This window comes from Drosophila busckii, chromosome X (assembly GCF_011750605.1).
Source record: "Drosophila busckii strain San Diego stock center, stock number 13000-0081.31 chromosome X, ASM1175060v1, whole genome shotgun sequence".
Classification (NCBI taxonomy): Eukaryota; Metazoa; Arthropoda; class Insecta; order Diptera; family Drosophilidae; genus Drosophila; species Drosophila busckii.
Window position 1 is genome coordinate 22,635,179 of NC_046608.1, and position 25,204 is coordinate 22,660,382.

A 25,204-nucleotide genomic window follows, 5' to 3' on the forward strand; every position below is an offset into this window, starting at 1 on the left:
TTCCAAAAGCGGTGTTCAAAAATAATGCTTTCGATAACAATATATTATTAAATAAGCAATCATATAATTGCATTTATGCTAAGGTTAATATAAAAATCCCATACCCATAAAATGAATTTATTGAAAAGCAAAATATTTACATATATGCAGAATACTTAATCAAATTAAAAGTAACATCAATAAGTAATAAATAAATGTAAATGTGTTCAAGTAATTGCAACTAAATCTTGCATGCATCTATTGTAATTCGTTCAAAAATGTAACCGTCGCTCTCAGTTAACTTGCTGTTACTGTTAAATTCTCTGCAAACTAGCAGCGTCAGTGTTGCTCTGTGACAGTGTTGCCAACTCTATGAGCCTGTGCTCAAGCATCGGATCAATCGCTCGCACATATGTTGCTGCTCTGCTTTCACCGAAGCTCCAAATGCGGTGTTGCCAACTAAACAATTTTATGTCTATTTTACATTTTAGCTTAGGCTATGAATTCATAACATTGTATAAGTGTATAATTTAAGATGAACTTATTCGCTAAAGCACAAATTTTGTCATTAAAAACACAACATATTGTATCTTCTTATATTTTTTCTGTACAAATGTATTCTAACTTTAATATGTTAAACAACTAGCATGTTAGCGTATTTTTTGGCTTTTTGGCTAGCTCTAGCTGAAATCTAACCTATCAGCACAGCTCTGATATTCTGGCAGCACTGGCTGTAATGTTGAACAAACAAAGTACATAATTCGTGGAAAATACGCACGGGTGTTTTTTCGTAGCTTTAATAGTAATGTTTGTTTATTTTTTTCGGTTTTAATACAACAAATGAAGCACAAATGTTAAATGCTTGCAAGTGTAAATTTTGTGTGTAAAAGCTAAGGCCATAATGCAGTTTTCAAAATGTTAGTTTTTAAGATGGATACAAGATGCAATCAGCAGCGCAGCAGCAGCGCCGCCGCCACCACCATCATCAGTGGTAACTACAGCAGCAGCAACAACAATAATAATAATAATAAATAATAAGAACTACGAGAGCAGCAACAATAAGAAGTCTGAATGACTACACACACACACCCAGAATTGCAAAAAGAATTAAATAAGGAAAACAAACCCCAGGCGTGTGGAATAACACAGGAGAGGAGGAAAAAAATGAAGTAAAAGCGAACGCAGCAACGAAACGGCACTTTAGTTGCACTTGTAGTTGTAGTAGTGTGGAGCACACAAATATATGTATGTATGCATGTGTAAAACTCACGCACACTATAGCAAACAAACAAACGCAACACACAAAGAGACATTTGCATGCATGTGTGTGTGTGTGTATGATTGTGTGTGGGTGTAGCAGTCGTCGCAGCAGCAGCAGCCCAGCTCCATCGTGTGTGCTTTTGAACTTCGGAATACGCTCGTATCGTTTCGTAGCATTGGAGTAACAGCATTCGCCTACGCAGCAGCAGCAGCAGCAGCAACAACAACAAAACCAAAGGAAGCGGTTTAAAGAATGCATGGGCATGCACAAAAGTACAAGACCGAGCGAGAGAGAAAGAGCGAGACTGCGAGAAAGAGAGCAAAGAAATGCAAATGCCAAAAAAAGCCAAAAGAAATTTGAAATAAGTGCAACGGGTTTTTAATTGTAATTCACAAGGCACAAGACGCAATAAACAAGAACACAAAATTTATGCCAGTGATCAAGCACAGCACCAGCACAGTGTATGTAGAGAGAGGGACGAAGGAGAAGTAGAGAGAAAGAGAGAGAGAGAGAGAGAGCGCGCGCATGCCAAAAACAGATCACGTCCATTTTAAAGCTATCGTTGTTCCTTTGTTGTTTTTGTTGCGCGCCCCCGCCAAAGCCTAAACGTCGCCTTGTTCCTTTTGTTGTTGCGCTTGTGGACGTCGACATCGTAATATGGATTGTGGTGCTCTTGCCGCGCAGCAGCAGCAACAACAACAACTACTACTAAAACAGCAATTACAACAACTACAAGAGCAGCAGCAGCAACATTTACCACAACAACAACGCCTATACAATTGCCTTGAGGAATCAGCAACAACAAATGTAAGTTTACACATGCATATGTATTTGTATATATATTTCTCTTTTACTTCCACTTCACATTCGCCCCCACACACCAAAAACGTTTGCGTTTGCCTTTGCCTCTGCCCAACGTCTTCGGCAGCAGCAGCAGCTGTCCAAAGACTTTTTTTCTTCTTCATTCCCCCATTTCCATTGCGCGCAGTTGCTTTGCCTCTTCTTGTGCAGTTTATTGGATTTTCTTATTAGATATTTTTCATATGAGTAACTTTGGCAGCGACGTCAACTGCGCTGCGCTGCGTCGTGTGTGTGTGTGTGTGTTTTGTCTTTGCTTATTCGTTACGTTTTGTGTGTGTGTTTCGTTGCATTTTGTCTTTGACCGCCTGCGTGTGGGCGTGGGGGCGTGACTGATAGCTAGCCATGTGCATAAATAATTTAATATATTCATGCAGCGCTTGTTCTCTGTCCATGTGGGTTAGCTACAAAATACAAACATGCCACAAACTTGAAAATGTTGCAACACACACATGGACACGAACACAAATACATACAAACAGCTATTTTGTTTTCATGTTGGTCAAGTTCGCAGCAAAAAGGGGGGCAAACCAAAAAACCATTTGAAGCAATGACTCAAGCGACTATTTAACCAACTGATGATTAATCTCTCTTGCTCTCGCTCTTGCTCTTTTACTTGACTTTACGTATCGCCGGCAGCTGCGGCGTCTACGTTTTGAAATAAAAATTACAGCTTGGGTTATTTTGCACTAACTAATGCTCTTTAGTTGTGCAAATAATCTAAGTTAAATTATAATAATGTTAAATATTGCCTGCTAATATATAATAATAATTGCATAATATACTATTAAATTTAATTTTTTATAAAAGTATTTGGAGTGTATATTTGCCATGCCATATACGATCAAGTTTTAATTGCTGTAACATTTGTGGCCATTACTTTCACCATTTCGTGTAGTGAAAGATTTGAAGTATCAACATTTAATTGTTTATTGTACAAAAGGCAACCAGCACAAAAGCAAAACGATGTTGGCGTTGAAATTCGCTGATCCATGCAAACTCACATACGCATATTCTTTGCAATTTGCTGCGTTCTTTGTTTTAGCCGCAATGCCTTTCTTTCTTTTCACATTGCTTACCCCTACCCCTCCCTGGCCGTACCCCACGCTATGCTGGTTTTCCTTTAGTTTTACTTTTGCGCTACGTGACTGCAATAAAATTTAACTGCAATTACGTGTCGCATGCGTTTGTGTGTGTGTGTGTGTGTGTGTGCCGAAAATGGTCAGAACCAGTCAGCAGCAGCAGCAGCAGCAAAACAAATGGTCAAGAACAAACTATAAGCACGCAAATGTTGTCACCCGCACAAACATAAATGCGCTTCAAGGATATTTGGCACAGCAGGATATAAAGGTTAGAACCTAACTCACGTTGTTACCGCTATCAGCCTCAGCCAGGGCTCAATCAAAAATTTACAACGGCCCTCAAGTGTTGCCCATAAGCTAAGGGCAGCACTGCTCTAAATGAAGGTTACGCTCTGCACTAAATTTGTATAAAGCATAGCATATTAAATCTATATGCTAGGTCATTTCTAGACTTTAAACTGATTCAATGACAGCCAATGCATTTAATTGTTTAAAAACACAATGCTTATAATTCTATGCTAGCAAATAGGAATAGAAAAAAAACGCTTTAAGTACAACCTTGACTGCTTAATTTCGGTTGAAAGTTACTACCGCATGATTTTGTTTTGCGCTAAGGATTTGCAATTAGCTAAACAAGAGCATTAGTCACGTACATTGTGACGTCACAAACAAATTTGTCAGCAGGCAGCGGCGGCGTTACCCTGCTTTGCTCTCGCTCTCGCGCTCGCTGCTTCGGGCCTCTGCCGCTGCAGTTAACATTGTCGCGCAGCGTCGCCTGTACTCTCATTTAGTTTTCGAACGACGCGCGAAGCAGATCGACTACTAAAGTGAAGCGGACCGCCGGCAAATGCTTTACTAAAGTATAAAACTACGAAAACGACAAAATATTTGCGCGCGTAATTTACCGTATATAAAGGAGCAGTCGCTGCATTAACTGTTAATTTGCGCTTTTTCTTTTTTGTTCTTGTGCTAAGTGTCCGAGTGTGTGTGTGTGTGCAAACAAATTTCATGCAAATGAAATGAGACACAGTCATAATTGAAAAGAAGTGCCTTGTTTATTGTTGCTTCTGTGTGGCAACAAGACAGCAAAGAAAAACAATAACAATTTTAAGCAATTTATGCACAGCTTTGACCCACGGTAAGTGCATTGCAATGCAACTGTAATATCCAGCGCTCTCGCTCTTACTCTCTCTCTCTCTCTTGCACTCTCTGCGCTGTGCTTTGTTTATGTTTTTGGCAGTTAATGTTAATGCGTTTTGTTCTTGTCGCCGCTGCGTGCATTTTGTGTTTTGTTTGTTTTTGTTTTGTGGGGGCGGCGGTTGCACATCGATATGAAGTTTATTTGGCTCACCCAATATCATTGTGCGCTGTTTGAAGAGCGAGTAAAAGAGTGGAAGGGAGGACTGCTAATGAATTTTGTGTCTTAGCAAAGGGGGGGAAACACTAGTTTAGCTTTTGCCCATCTCATGTACATATATTTTTGTTTACTTCATTTCATTTTGTGCCTTATCTTTCATCGTCTATGCATGTGTGTGTGTGTGTGTGTCTGTAATTTCATTCAACTTTTTCTGCCTGCGACAGCAAAACTGTTCATTTACTACGATATGGCAACACTGTCAAGTCTGTTATTTTCGCCGGTTTGTTGTTTTTTTCCTGCCAAGTCATATGGTTTGGCTCCGACTCCGGGCGTATTTGCGTCATCCTGTTGTCCACCGCACCCACATGCATACACATACATATACCCGCATACTAAAGCAACGCTCCACTCCCCTCTCCTGGCCTAACTCTATCTCTATCGCTCTTTGGCGAGAGGCCAGCGTCAAACTCTCTGCTGTAAAGTGTTTTGTTATTGGTGGTGTTGGCAATTTAATTGTTTCTGCACGTTCATCAAATATTTGCTCAACTCTTTTTAATTACAACCCCCTCTTTAGACACACACATACACACACATACATATGCGAGATTACCGTTTAACCCTTTCACACGCACTTGCTGAAAATCGTGTGAGGTTTTTGCACACTGGGCCACAAACTTCTGACGCAGCACTAAATATTTTATACATCATTTTTATAAGCTGTACAAATATTAACAAATTTACAGTTACAACATACATACATGTGCATGTATACAAATTTAATTATATAGTATTTGCTTTTGCTTGCTGCTGCGTGTTGAGTGATTTTTATTGTATTTCGCTGGCGCGCCTGGCTCTTAAAGAAACACACACACACACACATACAGACAAATATAAAGTTCTATATGTATGTGTGTAAGTAGTCTGTCGTACATTGAACTTAATTGTTTATGTTTACCCTGAACCGCAGCCAAATTGTTCAAATTTATAAATGAGCCTGTGTGTGTGTGTGTGTGTGTCTTATTATTAAGCTTCTAAATACACTGGCAGCAGCAGCGAATTGATTTGATGCCATTACGTTTTGTTATAATTTTCTAGCATTGGGCAGTAAAATAGACTTGTGAAATATCATTGTATTTCCCGTTTCGCTTTTTGATAATACATATAATCAGACAAGGTCTGCTATGCCTTGGCCCACTGTGCGCGCGAGTGCGTCGCATCACTAAAACAAAATTTGCGCTGTTTCTTTTTTTTTCATTTCATTTTTGGAGCTGAATTTTCGTTTACGTTGCTATCAACAGCGAATGGAATAGCCGCCATAGCCTCAACCTTAGTCGCGGTCGCAGTCGCAGTCAGCGTTGCGCTTTGACGCAGTGAGTTAGCAGAGACAGCGGCAGTGGCAGCGACAGCAGCAGCGCAGCGCATATGACTTTTTCACATGAGTGCGCTCTTCTGCATATAAAGCGCGCTCATTTTTGCTGCTACAGTTCTTGTGCTCTTCTCGTTGTTGTTGTTGTTGTTGTGTTTAGTGTATTTCTTTTTATGATTGCTATTACACGCTTTGCTGCTTATGGGCAACAACATGAAAATGTTTAAAGTAAAAGCAGGCAGCGTTCTTTTTTTTTTTGCTTTGATTTTACTGTTTTGACTGCATGGGCGACAAGCGTCGGACAGTCTCTTTTGAATATGCACACACACACACACAGACACAGTCACATGTAAAATTTATGCGGATACTGCGGACGTCGCGACAACAAACATCTCTTTTGCTGTTCATTTTAATTTTTGTTGTTGTAAATATTTTTATTATCGCTTGTTTCCGTTTAGGCACCAAAATGGGGAAAAAATGTGCGCACACGCACACACACACACAAACACACGCATACATATTTAAAATTCTTTTGTCGCCATATTCATTTCGAAATTATGTACTTGGCTTGTTGCTTCACACGCCTGCCAGCAACCAACTATACGCCCCACCCCGCTACGTCCCGCTGTTAATTTTTAGCTATTTGATGAGCATACATATAAATACAGTAGGCATTCAATATGAACGCTCAATGCGCCAAACAAAGAGTTTGCAATAAATTCAAAGCAGTTAATAGCAGTTTTTAATACACTGCTAGAAAAATGGCTGTACATATGTATTATTCTAATTCGCTTAGCTCAGCAACATTTTAGTTATTAACTTTGCATTTTTGTTACAACATTTTTTACATGTCAACTGTAAATTATTGCCCCCCCCCCCCTGTTTTTTGCATGCCTTTTTAAACTATTTACAATATACTATGTTATATTTATAGTTTGTGGTTTATGCTTTTATGTTTTCTTTTGCTCTTTGGCCAATGCGGTTGCTGCAGCATATTTTTGTAAATAATATATATTTAAACATGTTGTCGCTGCAGCAGCAGCAGCAGCAACGGATCGGTTTAGATCGTAGGCTCTCTTACCAATGTGGGCGTGCAGTGACCTAATTTCTCTAATAGATTGCACACACACATACACAGACAGACATTTATCCACACATGCATGTGTGTGTGTGTCGCTGGCACATTATTTAGCACATTGAACTCGCGCTATCTCGCTCTAGTTTGCACATCAGTCAACGCGTCAATTAAATCAATGCACTAAAAGATCTTCTTTAAAATATTGTGCATTTATATTTTAGTTGTTGCGTTTTTGGCATTTCCTGTTTAGCTGTAATAAATAAAGACGCTTTTGTTTTTGTTTCCCAGGCTGCTTGCTTTTTGCTAATTAAGTGCAGCACTTGACTTCGCTTCTTGCCATCAAAATTCAACAAATTGAGCACACACACACACACACATACAGTGGCTATAAAATTTATGCTATCTATTTCAGCAAATTTAGCCATTCCGCATTCCATGACTAATTGTCTTTATAAAGCGATTTAGCTCATTTTTATTGCTCAGTGTGTGAGTCTTAAGCAAATTCTAAAATTATACAAAAAATAGTGTAATCTGCCACGCGTGAATAATGAGTTTACATTTAGTATAAGCCACCCTTAGTAAAATAAATTAAATTAATATTTTTATGTATTTTGGCTGCTCCCACCAACGACAAAAAAAAACTGCTGACTCACCCAAAAAAATAAGAAATATTAAGCTACCCTCGCATGCAACTTTTATGTAATTTGATTGAGCTGCAATAAAAATTTGTCAGTCTGGCAATAAATGTGTAGAATTAAACGCCAAGAGGGGAAAATTATATATAGAAGTTTCCTATTGCATACACACACACACACACACCAACACACACACATATATACTTTATTATGTGGTATACATTTTGATGATTTATGTATTTAAATGCAACGGCAGCGATTCCCCAAAATGTTTATAACAAATGCGCGTGTGTGTCTGTCTACAAAATCAACAAGTGATTGATGATGATAATCTTCAGTTGAAGATAAATTTACACTTACAATATTAGAAGAAGAAGAAGAAGAAGAATTAGATGTACATATGTGTGTTACTAGAGCTAAAAATAAGAGCTCAAGCTATCAAATTACGCATTATGCATTACGCCGTAATGCTACTTACGACTACTTACTAAAATATGTGACACACTGCAAGAAATTTATGCTTTTTTTTATATAGAAATCAAAAGACATGTATGTACATGATATACGAATAGCATAAACTTTTTTATTATTTTTATTTTTAGTTGAAATTTATATATTTTGGTAGCAGTGTATTAAGTAAAGTGGTGTAGAAAATATTATTAAAATTATAGAAAAATATTTGAAATTTTTTATTAAAATAATTGCATTTAAATTTAAACTTTTTTGAGCAGTATATTAAGAAAATAATGCAAGAGCTATGGGAAAACTATATAAAAAGTAATTTTTATAAGTAATTGCATTTTGAAAATTAAAGTGAGGTATTTTTTGAGAGAAAATAATGCAGGAATTATGGGATAATATTTTGAAAATTATATAAAAAGTAATATTTGTAAGTAATTGCATTTTGAAATTGAAAGAGAGGTATTTTTTGAGCAGTGTATTGAGAAAATGATGCAAGAATTATGGGAAAATATTTTGAAAATTATATAAAAAGTAATATTTGTAAGTAATTGCATTTTGAAATTGAAAGAGAGGTATTTTTTGAGCAGTGTATTGAGAAAATGATGCAAGAATTATGGGAAAATATAATGAAAATTATATAAAAAGTAATTTTTGTAAGTAATTTAAAGTGAGGTATTTTTTTGAGCAGTGTATTGGGTCAAATGTAGCACGATCTGTGGAAACAACCCTCGCTGCTGTTGCTTGAACACTTATCACGATCTCATAATCAGCCAAAGACTGTGAGGGAGGATACAAAGCGAAAAGAAAGAGAGAGAGAGAAAACACACACACAACATTATTATTATTATATATATTTTTGCTTTTGTTGCATTTGAAGATGCTTGAGCATGTTTGTGGCAGGTGCAACATGTACAATTGTATTGTGTATCCTTAAGATACAAGCGAAGTAAAAAAAAAAGAAAACACATGCGTCTTGGCTTAATGCATAATGCATTTTAACCCTAAGTATGTCTGTTGTGCCCCCGATTTGCTGTTGCTGCCACTATTTGAGTTATTGTTGTTGTTGCTGCTGCTGGACACGCGTCGCTTGCCAACGGCTGCCGCCTTGTTGCACGCGTGTCGAGCTCTCACTAACAAAAACAGCCCCTGCCAAAATGCAAAAAAAAAAACAAAAAAAAATGTATGAGGCATGCAAACAAGAAATAAATTAAGACAAGCACAAAAAAAAAAATAAAACACATACAATTTAAGAATCTTGGCCATTCGAATTTCGAAAGCAGATTGCGTACTGCAGATTTCGTAGCTCTCTCTCTCTCTCTCTCTCTCTCTCTTTTTTTTTGGGTACTGCTGGCGACAGATGTTTTTGTTTGTAAGGGTCGTCGTCGCGTGTTGCTCACACACACATACATGAATTTATAACTGTGTGTGTACTTAAAGTTTTTAGTGCCTTTTAGAACAAGTTTGTTGTATTAAAAGTCAACAACAACAACTAAACGTAAATCGTTGCAGCTGTCATACAAATCAAAGAATGCATTGCTGACTACAGTAAACACTCGGCGCATGTTATTAAGTTAACAACATTAAACAAAGCATAGCACATAAACTTATTAAATACTTTGAGCTTGTGTTGTTGGCTTTTGTTTATTTCAATCGCGTGAGTTGACCATCAAATATTATAATTATTAATATGCTTTTTGGCAAATGCCTAGGCTTCCATTTTGTTATTGTTGCTGCTGCTGCTGTCGCTTATTAATTGACAGCGGAAGTTGCTGTAAATGTGCACAAACATGAAAATATTTATAGAGGAAAGGCGCCAAAGTCCAACACCTGAGCACTCGTTAACTATATATATATGTATATATACATATAACTTATGCTTAGCATTTTGAGTGCTTATGACGTCAGTGTTGGCTTTTTATATATTTTATTATTCTACGCCACTGGCTTTTCCGTTTTCTTTGTGTTTAAACAACTTTAGCACGAGTGTGTGTGCTTTAGTTAATGACAGCTTTTAGTTGATGACAGAACAGCGCACAAATAAAGTGAAAGTAATTACTCTTTCACTTTACTTGTGGCGGCTTTTGAAACAATTAGCTAAAAGTAAACCAACTTTTAGCTTAGACCCAACCCCTAGTCTAGGGCTCACATTTAATTCTCATGTGTATATTTGTTTCGATGATCTAAAAACATGCAACACTAACTAACTAACAACTAAACAATTGTCTGGGTCATGGCATGCAACACACACACACACACGCACACAGCTACACAAAAGGTAGCATTATAACATTATGTCAAGACCTAGATAAGCATAGAGCTGTTGGCCTCACCCACACACACACATGTCATAAATTGTGAATTGAAATTGAAAGCATAAAGGTCAAAAGCACAGGAAACTGTTTATCAGTTTAGTTAACAAATTTCGTCCTAAATCAAAATAAAATGCGCAGTTCTTTATTTATTTTATATACAGCTAGATTATAATTAAAATTAAAATTTTATTTTATTTTAACATATATAATTGACTAAATAATTAAGTTCTAATAATTTTTAAATTGTTTTAATTACAGCTGCATTAAATTCATTTTACTAACATTTTTTCATAAGAAAAACTAAAATTTTTTAAATATTTATGAGTTGCATAAAAATAAAAACTGAATTGAAATTGACAAATAATTGAAATTTAAACGACTTGACCCAACTAACTTTGCTCTACGCTGTGTTGGCTTAGACAACCTTCAGGCCATATTCATTTTCTTTTCTTTTCTTTTTCTTGTATTGAAATGCAAAACCGCCAGCAACAGTAACGCGTTCTATATAATTTATGAGCGATTTAAGCCACACAACTGCCGTCTAAAGGTTAAACAAACAACAACAAAAGCAATTGCAATAAACAATTATGTGCAATAAGCCAAGTTAATTGATAGTGATCAGATTGCAATTAGCTAGTTACTGATCTTTCAACTTTTATTGACTTTCTTTGGTTTTTATTTGCTTGAGCTTGGAGTCCAAAGCGCGCAGACAGCGTGAATAGAACGCTGTGTGTGTATTAGTGTGTGTGTGTGTGTGTGTGTATGCAACTCAATTAGAATATTTGTAGCTGTCATTGAACTTTGCGAGCTCAGTTGGTCAGTTAGTTTTGAAGTATGCATATGTATGTGTGTGTGTCACACACACATGTGAATGCTTGGCACACGCACAAGAAAAGTCACTTGAACCCATAAATCAACTGCGCCTAACGTACTCGCTCCCAATTCGTAAATCCCAAAGCCAAAGCGAGCGAGCGAGCGAGCGACCTCGCTCTCCATCTCTCTATCGCTCTTTCCGCTTATCCATTTTGCTGCTGTCCCTGGCACTTATCAGCAGCAGCAGCGCAGCTGCTCCTCCCGCTCTCTTTGCTCTTCACTCTGCGCTTTAAATGCCCTTCGTGGTGCATTGCACAGCAGCTGAAAGAGTTATTACGATTGGGGTGGGGGGAGGGCTGAGGGGCGAGGCTAGTCAGTCAGTCAGACATGTCCGCTGTCAACAAGTGCCAATTACCAACGCTAAAGCCTCTAAAAATCTTTTGTGTGACTCATTCAATTTTGTTTTGTGTTTTTTTTTTTGTTAATTTCTGTATTTGCCGCTCAGTTTAGTTTGTTGTTCAGTTATCACTTACCATATGCGCTCTTTCTCTCTCTCTCTGTCTGTTTAAAGCAAATAAAACTCAAGTCTGCTAAGCTATAAAATGAAAATGATCTGACTTTGTTTTTAATATTTTGATATAAAACTTGCATATAGACTTTGAATTGATTTATTTATCAGCAGTTTCTTACTTTAATTTTAGTTTAGCGCATTCCTTAAACTTGGCTTTGTTTCTAAGTTTGTGATTGCAGTCACAGCTGAAATATGCGCTGAAGTCATCAACAAATTGTTTATATAATATATTATATATTTTTATCAGCAAGTTTTTTGCAAAACTTATGTTTTGCTTTTTCAATTGAACTTAAATTCAGCTTTGAAAAGTAATTTATTTATTTTTATTACTACTGCAGTTATCCAAAATATATAATTCTTATTTATTTATTACTTACATAACTTAAGTTTTGCTTTATAAATATAAAGTAATATTTTTTATGCTAAATAAAGCATTTTATTAACTATTTCATTGCAAGCAAAGTGTATTTGATAGTTGCGCATGCTTCATTGCCAGCATGAACATTTTACAGCTGTTTAAATATTATTTTAGTTGCTTGTTGTTCTTGCTCCGAAGCATCAAAATTTCTAACAAATCGCTGTACAAAAATCTTTCGCGCTCTCTCTCTCTCTCTCTCGCTCTTACATTGAGTAAGCAACTGCGCTTTGTCAGTTGTTTTAGTTGTTGCTGTTGTTAGTACGTGACTTATGCCTTGGAAAATTACTTAACACTTGGCAAACTCTCACACAGCAATAACAATAAATGCAACAACGACAACGACAACGACAGCGACAGCGCTTTGTGTGTAAAGTTGATAAAAAGCGATTTGCTGCAACTGCAACTGCAACTATCAGCTGTAAGCAGCTGGGATTAACGCTAATCGTCAATGAGGCGACAGAAGCTAAAGTGAGGGTGGGTGGTGGGGGGCTAAACGGAAGTGTGCAACGTGTTCGGCACTTTAAGTTGGAGTGGAAGCTCAGCTCAGCCTCAGCCTCAATAAATAGTAAATGAATTTTCGATATCGATTGCTGCCGTGCACAAGTTTCTCAGTTGCAGCTGCGAATGGCTGTGGCACGTGCTTTGGGCCAAGTTAAGCGATTGGTCGTGTTTTGTAACTATGCCCATAAATGCCAACGTATAAATACATCTTGAATTTTTAATAAAATGCAATTCAAATTAAATAGATAAATAATAAGCAGCAATAAATAACACTAGCCTATAAATGTTTATTCATTTTCTAACTCTCAGTGCTTTTTATATATGTTTTGTTTTAGATTTTATCGTTCTTATTGAATATCGGATATTAAGCTTCAATTAATTACAAATAATTATATTAAATTCTTTTTACAAAACAGTTTGATTATCTATAGCAAAAGTAATAACTACTTTTAAATTAAGATTTCTACATATAATTGTTCAAATAAAAACATTTTATTTAGCAATTAAAATAATGCAAACTGCAGGAAGAAGAAGAAAAATATATTTCTATCAGTTCTTTTTGCTAAGCAGCAGTCTGAGGCTAATACAGTTACTTGTCTCATGCGCTCAGCGCAGCTTCTGCCTGCAGTCAAAGCAGAGCGCAAGCAGCAGAGAGAGAGAGAGCGCGCTCTCTTAGCTTCGAAGCAGCGACGCGCTCGCTCTCGCTCTCGTTTCAAGCGCAGCAGCAATGCAGCAGCGCTCCAAGCGATTGAGAGCGCATACGATCGAACGACGAACGAATGAAAGACGCGAGCAGCGCTGCTCTCGCTACACGTGTATAGCTGTCAGCTGAGAGAGGCTTGCGCTCTCACCTACGCTTATTGCACTTTGAGCAAATTGTGTGTGTGAAGAGTTCAGCGAGCGATAGGTCAGTTGTGCCTGAACTGTTGGCGAGTGAACAAGCGACAAGCAGTGCGCATGCTTGAAATTATTAAAAATGCAATTAATGCTGTGTGTGAGCAACTTGCGTGTTTTGTTTATGTTATTAAATTATAACAACAACAACAAATGAGTATTTTAGTATGAGCATCCAACTTATTGCAACAATTATTTATTTTAATATTGTTCTGCTTGCTTACAGATTAATCACTTAGCTAGCCAGGGGATCATCGTTGGCGCCGCTGCCAGCGACGGTTCACAGGCAGCAGCAGCAGCAGCTGGAGCTGCTCAGCAGCAGCAGAGTCCGCAGCACAAATTGTTGTTGGCGGGCAGCGGAGGAGCGGGTGCGGCAGTTGTTGGAGCTGAGTGTGTAAACGGCGCCGGCGCCGTCAAGTTGCGCAATCGAACGACAACGCCAGACGCTGCCAAGTCGCACGCCTCGTATCGCATCTCCATGGCCAATTTGGAGGATACACAAGAGTCCGAACTGGATCTGATATTGGGTGAGCTGAGCTTGCTCGATGCACAGGTTAGCTATCAACACCAGCAGCTGCAGCAGCAGCAGCAGCAACAGCAGCAGCGGCAGCCAACGCCAGTGGGTGGACTACCAACGCCACCGCCACCGCCGCCATCAGCAATGTACTCCAGTTCGTCGGCCGCCTCGTCGCGCACTCACTCGCGCACCAACAGCAGCATCTCGGGCGATGTGAGCACCACCTCGGGTTGCTTCAGCTCCGCGGGCTCCAGCTCTGAGCAAACTCAAACAGCGCCCAATCTGGCACTGGGCTTGGGCATAACACTGGGCGTGGTCAGCTCACGTGAGCCGCGCACTGAATCGCCAGACAATGATTCCGCCTTCAGTGATACGGTCTCGCTGCTGTCCAGTGAGTCATCCGCCTCCTCGAATACTTCAAGCCAACAGCAGCAGCAGCAGCAGCAAAAGTTGCTGCAACAGCAACAGCAATTGCTACAGCAATGTGCCGGCAATGCGCTTGGCGGCGGCAGCTCCAAGGCGGCCAAGATTCAGCTGGCGCTGCACAAGCTCGAAAGCGCCTCCATAAGGCGACTCTTTGTCAAAGCTTTCACTGCAGATGGCGCGTCCAAGTCGCTGCTGGTGGATGAGCGCATGGGCTGTGGTCATGTGACGCGCCTGCTGGCGGACAAGAACCACGTGCAGATGCAGCCACATTGGGCGCTCATCGAGCATCTGGGCGATATGCAAATGGGTAACACACATAGCCACATGGCTCTGCTAATTTTCCATTTTATATTCGATTTTATTAACGCCTTCGATTTGCTTGCAGAGCGTCTGTTTGAGGATCACGAGCTGCTGGTGGACAATTTGATGACCTGGAACTCGGATGCGGGCAATCGTGTGCTGTTCCAGCAGCGCGCCGATAAGCTGGCGCTCTTCGCCAAGCCGGAGCTGTATTTGCCGGGACCACAGCTGATGCCGGGCTATCAGCACGACGAGCAGACGCGCCACATGCTGCTCGAGGAGTTCTTCGAGACGCAGTCGCAGTCGCAGCTGCAGCTCGATGGGCCGCTCTACATGAAGGCCGATGCCAAAAAGGGCTGGAAGCGCTACCACTTCGTACTGCGCGCCTCCGGTCTCTACTATTTCCCCAAGGAGAAGACGAAGAATACGCGCGATCTCGCCTGCCTGACGCTCTTCAGCGGCCACAATGTCTACACGGGCATTGGGTGGCGCAAGAAATGGAAATCGCCAACGGATTACACCTTTGGCTTCAAGTCCGCCACGGACTCATCGCTGGCCAAGTCCTGCCGCTCATTGAAGATGCTCTGCGCCGAGGATGGCTACACGCTGGATCGCTGGCTGACCGCCATACGCATCTGCAAATATGGCAAGCAGCTGTGGCACAGTCACAAGCTGCTGCTGGAGGAGCTGGGCGGCTCATCGAATGGGCTCGGCAGCTTTGCCGCCTCCATGCGCAGCGAATCGATTTCGAGCATCTCATCGGCGGTGCCCAGTCAATGTGGCAGCGTCTCCTCGGCAATTAGCAGCATGTCCAATTCGAGTGGCCGCATCTCGCGCGCCAGCAGCTCCAGCTCCAGCGGCTGTCTGTCGGATGAGAACAACGCCTTCGACTCGGAGTTCACCACGGGCACCATCAAACGCAAGCCCTCGATGAAACCCAATCTGCCGCTGACCACCATGACGCGCCAGCTGAAGGAGGTGGGCGAGATTACCACCGGCGCTGTGGCCGTTGCCACAGTTGCTGCCGGCTCAGCGGCTGTGGGCGACACACATTTGGCTGCCTCGCCGGAGCGCAGCGGCACCTTGACGCGTCGTCACAGTCGCCGCAAGTCCCAGGAGAGCAATGGCAGCGGCACGCTCAAGCGGCGTCCAGTGGTCGTCGTTGCTGCGCCAGCTGCAGTTAAGCGCGATGTGCTGGACAGCGCTGGCTCCTCGTCCAGCTCCTCAAGCAACTCAACGCCTACGCCCACGCCCAGCATTTGTGCCAAGGCAGCGGCGCCACCGCCGCCGCCGCCGCCTGCGCTAAGCGATGTGGAGCTTATGTGCTCATCCACATTGTCGCTCGACTCGCTGCCGCCGCCGCCGCCTGCGGATGAGCAGGATGTGTATGGGTCGCAGCTGTCGCTGGCATCGCTGCCGCCGCCACCGCCGCCCGAGGAGGTGCTGGCCTTTGCCGAGCCCACAACGCCCACACCCATGTCCATGTCCATGGGCATGGGCATGGGCATGTGTCTGGCCGGTCTGCCCAACAGCAATGGCAGCCTGCCGCCTGCAGTGCCCGCCAAGCCCATCAAACCAGCAGTTAAGCAAACACTCAAAGCGGCGCCGCCCTACAAAGCGCCGCCCGACTATGTGCCCGCTGTGCCGGCACATCCTGCAGCGCCAGCGCCGGCGCCTGTGCAAAAGAAAGTCTCGTTTGCCGACTCGCCGGTGCTGCTGCGTCGCAAGATGTGCTCACCGGAGCCGCAGCTGCCGCTGCGCTCGCCCAGCACCGTCTTGAGTGCGCAGCCCATTTACTCACCCGGTCCGCTGCTGCCGCCGCGCAGCGATTTGCTGCGTCTGTCCAATGGCAGCGAGTCTGCCTCGATGAGCAGCACATCGCCCAAGCGGCTGCAGGAGTCCGCATCGAATCCGCCGCGTGACTTCCTCAAGGATCTGCAGCGCGTCATGCGCAAAAAGTGGCAAGTGGCGCAGAAATGCAAACTGGAGCCGGCGACAACGCCGCACGAGGTGCTCGGCTTTCGTGACTTCAACAACGAGGATTTGCTGGCGGCGCACAATCTCAACTCGGGCGCCAACTCCTCGCACTACTATCGCGAGACGGCCAATGTCAGTCACTGGGTGCAGGAGCACTACGAGTATGCCCACAATGAGTACGCGCTCTACGAGAATGTCCATGCCCAGAGCAATGGCGGTGGCAATACGCCCACCGCCACCGATGCCGGGCCGCCTGCAGTGCCGCCGCCGGCGGCCATAGCCGATGCCATGGCCGCTCTACGCAAGAAGCGTCCACCGCCGCCGCCGCCCAAGCGCAGCGACTCGACGCATCTGACGCATCGCGTCTAAACCACAAACTTGGTGTGCAGTGAGTCCTTTCAATTGCATACAAGCTCAACGCTAATCCTTGTCTCTATCTCTTGCAGTGCATCGGGATCTCTTCAAGCAGCAGCAGCAGCCACAGCCACAGCCACAACAATTTCATCAACAGCAGCAGCAGCAGCAGCAACACGGCAAATTCCTAACTAAGAGCAACTAAACAATTACGCTACATATAAAATTCTAGTTTATAAGCAATTATATAAAGGCGTTGCCACGCCTACACACACACACACACACACAACTACATACTCAAGTATTATATTCAGTTTCAGTTTCATTTTAACAACAACAATTTGTTGTTTATTTAATTTGATGCGCGGCAATTGTAATTTTTTGTAATTTTATTTTTTAGTGCTTAAGTTTAATTTTCTTCATAAGCCGTTAGCAATTGTACAAAATTCGCTTTTTAAATTTTATTTATACACTGCTATATATAAATGTTTTTTTTTTTTTTTGTTGTCTCGTAGTGCAGAATTTTTTATGCGGCGCATGTAATGCGCCAAAAATACAAAAACTACGTTGCAAGCGCAAGCCTTATACAAACTATTAATCAATTAAAAAACAAAAGCAGCATATATATATATATTAATAAGTTTATATACAACTTACATACTACATTTATATATAAACAATTAGCTATTAAGTGCGAATCTGTCGAATGCTTTTCATTTGCTCTGCCTTTATGCTTTGTATTTTATATTTATTTTGCGCAATTTGTACTTATTGCCAAAAATGTGTTTACAAAATACAAGCGAACAGTGTTTAATTATTTTTTTTCCTTTCTGTTTTTGTTAATTTGTCGTGCGTTCCTAAAAGCTGCGACACAAACACACACACACACAATCAAAAACTATATATATATATATATTTTATCGAATCTAGTAATGTAATTGAACAACAAATAATGTGACAGTAACTGTTTTGCCATGATTTCTTTTTATTAAACATACACATACAAATACAAGCAAAGCAGAGCCGCCATACTAAACGAATTATAAACAAATTGCAAATACAACAAATGTAATTCAATTCAAAGCTTATACATTTTGTAAAAGAAATGAGCCATTTCTTAAATTCTTTCCACTGTGCAATTAACTCGACACGCAAAGTTTACTATTTAAAGTGTATACCGTAGTTGAGTACAGCTTGCTTTTTGTAGTTGCAATTTATAGCTTAACGTCGTTTTTTTTTTTTTGAGTTTTGTTGTTGCTGTTTTGTTTGCCTTTTGCCCAATTGTATGTGTGTGTGAGTTATGCATGTGTGCCAGCATCTAAACTAATGCCAATTTTTTTATAAAGCTTGCATAAATATTAAATTGAATTTATATACTATATAGGCATAGGGCATACACATAAATGAAGCTACTTATTTTTTAGAAACTATTTAAACTAAAACGAAAGCGAACGTAAATAAAATCTAGTATATAGTATATATACACATAGGTATATGCTTCATAAGAACTGTGCCATAGGCGCTGGCGTGACAACAAAAGCAAAAAATACACAAAAAAAATATATATTATATATAAATCAATTCAAATTATTTGCTAAATCAATGTCGTATAATAAACATAACTAGCCAATAAGTTATATAATTTAATCGAAAAGCTAAACAAACAACAAAACAAAGCAAATACGAAATTAAATTAAAATGGCATACAGCAATCTTTTTATAGTAATACTTACTATATTAAATATTTAAAGAACAAGCTACACACTCGAAAGTGAAACCAACAACAGCAACAATAACAACAACAGCAGCAAACAATGGCCATGGAATTTAACTTTTTATTTAGTAAACAAACAAATCAAACTCAAATGCATCCTAAAACGTAGCAAATGAAAACTAAAATTGTCAAAATGCAGCCACAAAGCAAACAAAACAAAGAAGAGACTAACAACAACAAATTTAAATTTAAACAAATCAAAATAAACAATTATACAAAAATCAAGCACTACTACTAATATACAAAAGCAAGCATCAAATTTAAGAAAAGCATTAATAAATACATACATTTTTTGCAGGTCTATTATATAGTGAAAACAATGTTGCCATTTGATACGATTTTTTTCAACAAAAAACATTTGATATACATATGTATATATATGTATGTGTATAACTTATATTCCGATTCAAAAGGAATTTTTGTAATTTTGATAAAAACTTAAAACAAACAAAACAAAAAAAACGGAAAAACGCATATAAAACTGCAAAAGGAATGTGTTAGAGAGAAATAAACGCAAAAGGCAAAAAATGCAAATAATAAATTTGCAAAAATTACAAAATATGTGCACATGGACTTTTATTTCTAGCACCTGAGCTGCTGCTGCCAAAAACCCATTGAAGCAAAACAATCAACTACACATCGACATCTAAGGGATTGGCAGCAGGCAAGGGTGCGCTGGTGGGCGGTGGGCGGTGGTCGACCCACCCTGCGGCAATAATTTGCTGCCGAATTGGTGGCAATTGTCAATACGCACATGCAGCGCACGCAACTATCGCAATCAAGCAAATGTCTGCATGAAGGACTTACCCTTTAAGCGTGCAAAATAAATTGGCGTGTCCTTAAGCTTCGCTTCCTGCGCTGCTGTAATCCCTTGTAATTTGTTTTTTGTATACGATTTAAAATAAATAGTGTAAGTTAGCCGAGACAACAACCAAAAACTATTGCAAACGCCCACGAAAAAACAAAAACTATTGCATACTTCTGTGGGCGGCTTAACATCGGCAATTCACAGTATACAATTGGCCATAACTCCGCTGTATCCTGCCGCATTTTCAAAATTTTCAGCTTGCGACACTCACAGGACCAAACTCTAGCGAACTGCATCAAAAAATTATGGGGTCATCTAATTGTCCATTAACTTGGAAAATTTTCGCCTGAGAGCGCGAGGAAAGTGGCCAGCAACACAAAATCCTTGTTTTCTCCGAAACTACAAGGACTATCAGCATGTCCTTTACTCAGCGGATAGTCATTGTAAAAAGGAATCGTTTGGCACTAATTTCGTCCTGATCCTGCCAAGGATTCGGGAGAAATAGCCGTTTATCTGTATACGAAAATACACGTGTTTCTCAGCTCCTGTAAGGACTATCGTCCTTTGAATGATATATTATGAAAGCTCTCAAGGAGCACTACTTGGACACCAAAGGACATGCTTGTAGTCCTTACAGTTTCCGAGAAAAAGGACATTTTGTGTTTTTTTGGCCACTTTTTGCGACCTACCCCCTGCAAATTTTTTCGCGAAATTTTTTTGTGCAATCCCGGAAATCCTGGTATGCAGTTCGATAGATTCGATGCCCAGGGGTTCGAAAATGCATGTGCTTTTTGGATCGGAAGGATAACGAAGGAGCTGGAGCTAAAAAACAATGCCATAAGTCCATACAGAATGTAAGCAAAAAAAGACTTAAGCAGCGAACTTGCTGGAAACATTTTTTGTGCGATGCTGCATATCATGGCATGCAGTTTTATAGATTTGATGCACAGGAATTCGAAAATGCAGGTAATTTTTAGCTTGGAAGGATAACTGAGGAGCAGGCGCTAAGCAAAAACTGTTTTGCACACAAGAAATGTAAGCAAAAGAGATTTAAGCAACGAACTTGCTGGACTAAATCAGGCTAAGCTGTAGAACCATTAAAAAATATTTAATTTAATGTTATTAAAAATAATATACAAAATTGTTGAATATGCTTGTTTATAGTAAATTGTACTGCAAGTACTATTATTATATTTATAAATAAATAAAAACAATTATATTGCTCAGCATTTAGAGTAAAGTATCAATGTGAATCGAGCTGCATTCCATGCTCAACGACTTAGCTGCAATAAATAGTTGCTAAACTTAACAACAATTTGCCATAAGTTGAATTGATCCTGGCAAAGGACAAATGTGCGCACAGGCTGGCAACATATACTTCCGCTGCGAAATTTGCGCATTTTAATGGACGCACACACACAGACTGAGCAACGATGCAGAACGAAGCAGCTACAAACGAAGTGCGTGCGCCCAAGACTTGGGCGAAAGATGCTGCTGTGCGAAAGAGACAGCGAGCTGGAAGGATGAGGTTACACAAGCGACGACTCCATAATTTAGAACTCTTTGTTGTTGTTGTTGCTGTTGAGCTGGACACGAGAATGTCGCTGGTCAGCGTGTGTATATAAAGGGTTGACTCTGTTCCGCTGCCTTTTGGGCCATTTTATTTATCGCATGCCGCCGCCTGCTGCCGTTTCCGTTTCCGTTGGCAAAGCACTGAGACTGCTGAAATACTCTGCAGAAATTTAATTGTATTAATATACATTGAAACTTAATATAAAATATTTAATATTATAAATTCGCATGCATTAAATTATATTTTGCAATTAATTTATTAACTTTAAGTGCTTGCTGGTTTTATAAAAATTATTAAAGCAAATAGTTGTTACTTTTTGATTAATATAAATAAAAAAATAAATTAAAAAGCAATAACTCTATAAATAAGCAGCTAATTTTAAGCCTCAGTGGATCATTTGCATTTAGCTAAATATTTATTTAATTTTAGCAATTGCTGCAGCGTATGCAAACTTTGTTGCTGCAATCTGGAATCTGAATTTATATGCATATATATATACATATATATATATTTTTTCTTATGTGTCAGTTTTTGTTGTGCCTTTTTTAAATTGGCAAGCGCCAGCGGGCAGCTCAGCAGCCATCAAAACGCAACACCCCAACCCAGTCCAGCGACAATGGCAAGCCAAGCAGACAACAGTCAGGCCAAGTAGCCAGCCTAACCCACCCACCCACCACCAGATACAGATACAGCTACAGATCCAAGCGAGTGGCTGTGCCTGGTTGGGGGTGTGAGGCTGAAATTGCTGTAGCTGGACCTTAACCCGTTCGCTCGTGCGTTGCGTTGCTCGTTGCGTTGTCCAGTGGTTGTTGTTGTGCCTCATAGCTGGGGGGTGGTTGGCTTGGCTTAGGTGTTGCTGCTGCTGCCTGTTTGGGCAATAGGTGGGCTTAATTTAAGCGGGTTTTATTTTTTCTCAATTTTGCGTTCTTTTTTTCACGTTTTTTACATGCTTTTCGTTTTTTATTTGATTTTCCTATGTATATAAGGGTGGCTTTTTGTGTGTGTCCGTATGTGTGTGTGTGTGTGTGTGTGTGTGAATATCTTGTTATGTTGTCTGTTGTTTGAAATGACCGCTGCTGCGTCGCAGTTGCCATTAACGTGGCTCTAACTCTTTTTTTTCCCCTTATTTGCTGCCCGCTTTTTGTTTCTTTTTTTTTTTTTTTTTTTGCAAATGTGGTTGTTTTTTTTTTTTACACACTTTTGATATATAATGTATTTTATTTGTATATATATTGTGTGCTGCCCTTGCAACTGTTTATGTTTCGCCGCTGCCAAAGTTAAACAATTTTAATTGAATTTCTTACAAAAAAAAAGCAGCGAATTGTATTTATTTATGCTTTTCTTTTTTGTTTATGTTGTTTGGCTTTATATTTAATTTCTAGTTTAAAATAAAAGTTTTGCTTTAAATATATTAAAAGCAAAGTTTTGCTACTCGAATTTAAAAAAAAACTACAGCTGAATAATTCATTAAAAGTTTGAAATAATTACCTATATATGTAAAACAATTTGCATAGTTTGAGAAAGTTTAATGAATAAATAAGAGCAAAAGGCTTTAGCCTTTGATTATTAAAAACTTTAACTATTAATAATGAATTATAGCATTGATACAAAAATAATTAATTAATTCTGCATAATTATTTTGTATTGCTCTAAGTTTTGCTTTATTTAATTAAATATATTTTAATATACGAACATAGAATATTTATTTTTGCTTTATTTAATTGAATATATTTTAATATACGAAATTGCATAGACATAAAAAAATATAAAAAATTAATATTTATTTTCGCTTTATTTAATTTAATATATTTTAATATACTCAATAAGCAAATGGCAATAGACATTAAAAAATATGAATATTTATTTTCGCTTTATTTAATTTAATATATTTTAAAATACTCAATAAGCAAATGGCAATAGACATTAAAAAATGTGCATATTTATTTTCGCTTTATTTAATTTAATATATTTTAATTGAGTATAAGCAAATGGCATAGACATTAAAAATATGAATATATTTATCATTTATTGTTTCATATGCTCACACACCAATTTGCTTTTTGCTTTATTTAATTTAATATATTGCATATTTGTTGTAAAATTGATGCGTCGAGTGAATTGATTAAATTGACATTTTGGCATCAATTATCCTGCGAGTGGGGGCGAGTGACAAATTCCAAACGGAATTGAACAAAAAGTCGCCGAGGATTGAAGTATACAAAATCAAATTGAAAGAAATGGGCAAATGAAATGGGCAATGTCTTTGATATTTAATATGTTTAAATATGCGAATCCTTTGAAGCTTTGAAGCTGGGCAAACAACAGCAGCAGCAGCAGCAGCAAAAAAAAAGGACTAAATGCTAAAAGAAAACTTCAAAATGAAAACGGACACAGCGGACGCAAAGTGCATATGTCTGTGTGTGTGTGTGAGATATATGCTGATAAAGTAGTAGGAAAAAGTAACATCAGCAAAAAGGGCAAGTGAAATTCATTCAAACGAAACGAAATGAAACGAATTCAATTGAGATGACGACGAAGACGACGCTCGCCTATATAATGCCAATGAAGAGTAAAAAGTAGATCGATAGATAGCAGCAGCCACTACACACACACACACATACATGAGCAGCATGTGTGACCAGCGTTAGAGCGGGACAGCAGATGCCGTAATGCAAACTGTCAGAATACGTAACTCAATTTACAATTTTGCTTTTTACTTATGCGTTGCCTATTTGCTTTCACTCGCTTCGTTTCGCTTGCTTTCTACATACAAAAGAAAGTGCGTGTGTGTGAGTGCGTGTGTGTGTGAGTGAGAGAGTGTATGCTGAATTAAAAGAAAATGGAAAATGCTAAAAAACGTACAAAGCGCTGGACACACGAGTCAGCGTCAGCGTCAGCAGCGACGCCAGCTGCGTAACTGAGGGTTGCTCCCCCAGCTGCCGCCTGCTGATAAAGTCAGCCCAAAAATTGTGCGTATGCTGCATGGGCGTGGGTTGAGGGGGGGCGGGGTGTGTGCGCCTGGGTTGGTCAACTGGACAGCGAGCATTTTATTTCGCACGAAATCCTTTCGCCTGCGCGCAAGCCTTGCAACTCTTTCAAGGCTGCTGCTTGTGGCTTGCCCAACTAGCGCATACACTTTGCCCAACAAGCAACAAGTTCACAAGTAAACAACAGTGTGGCAACAAAAGCGGATGCTGTCATACAAAAATATTATGTACATAAAAAGCAGCAAATGGAAAATTCGACACACACACACACGCACACGCACACGCTCATTTGGACAATTGGCCCACCCGTAATCTTTAGCCCCACCCACCGCACACAACTGTTTGCCAAGCGTGCAGAAAAGCTGACCAGCACAAAAAAATGAAAGTGAAAGAAAGTAAAAGTAAAAGCAAACGCAACGCAAAATTACATAGAAAACAAAAAAGTAGCAAACGCACAAAATCTCTGAGCAGCACAAAAAAAAAAAACAAATATAAGATAAATATATATAAAAAAGCAGAAAAAAAAAGGGTTACAAAATTACGCCGACGTCGACGTTAACGTCAATGTCAACGCTGCTGCTGCTGCTGCGGCTGCTGCTGCTCGTTGCGTAGTTTGGGCTAAAGAAAATGTAAAGAAAATTACAAAATCAGCCCCTTTGGCCAGGCTTACATGCTTACAGTTATTACCCGCGATAAGATGCGTGTGTATGCGTGTGTGTGTGTGTGTGTGTGTGTGTGTGTGTGTCCGCTGGGAGCGGACGCCAGTTAGCAGCATGCTCTAGTACTCACTGCTCTACTCCAAGGTGCTTATCTCTGTTTACCGGAAATGAATTGTGTTACTTGCATCAAGCGACGGGAAACGGAAACTATGTTGATAAAAAATGGCAACTATAAAGTCTAT

The 25,204-nt window shown here is 39.7% G+C and overlaps 1 protein-coding gene across 2 annotated transcripts; it reads left to right on the plus strand.

Moving 5' to 3' along the window:
* The first annotated feature begins 1,287 nt into the window (after positions 1-1,287).
* On the plus strand, positions 1,288-17,492 carry LOC108605137 (abnormal cell migration protein 10). 2 transcript variants are annotated; one of them, XM_017994707.2, is made up of 4 exons: positions 1,288-2,047; positions 13,814-14,837; positions 14,916-17,195; positions 17,254-17,492. In XM_017994707.2, the coding sequence occupies exons 1-3, from the start codon at positions 1,898-1,900 to the stop codon at positions 17,174-17,176; spliced, it is 3,435 nt and encodes a 1,144-aa protein (XP_017850196.1). In that variant the 5' UTR covers positions 1,288-1,897; the 3' UTR covers positions 17,177-17,195; positions 17,254-17,492. The 2 variants fall into 2 exon arrangements, with proteins under 2 accessions (XP_017850196.1, XP_017850197.1); XM_017994708.2 differs by having other exon boundaries at positions 14,916-17,188.
* The last annotated feature ends 7,712 nt before the right edge of the window (positions 17,493-25,204 follow it).

Bases quoted from the DNA above. Each gene is read 5' to 3' on its own strand.
- LOC108605137 (XM_017994707.2), top strand. From the start codon at position 1,898: ATGGATTGTGGTGCTCTTGCCGCGCAGCAGCAGCAACAACAACAACTA. The intron at 2,048-13,813 runs GTAAGTTTACAC...GCTTGCTTACAG, and splicing joins AGGAATCAGCAACAACAAAT to ATTAATCACTTAGCTAGCCA. The intron at 14,838-14,915 runs GTAACACACATA...ATTTGCTTGCAG, and splicing joins TCTGGGCGATATGCAAATGG to AGCGTCTGTTTGAGGATCAC.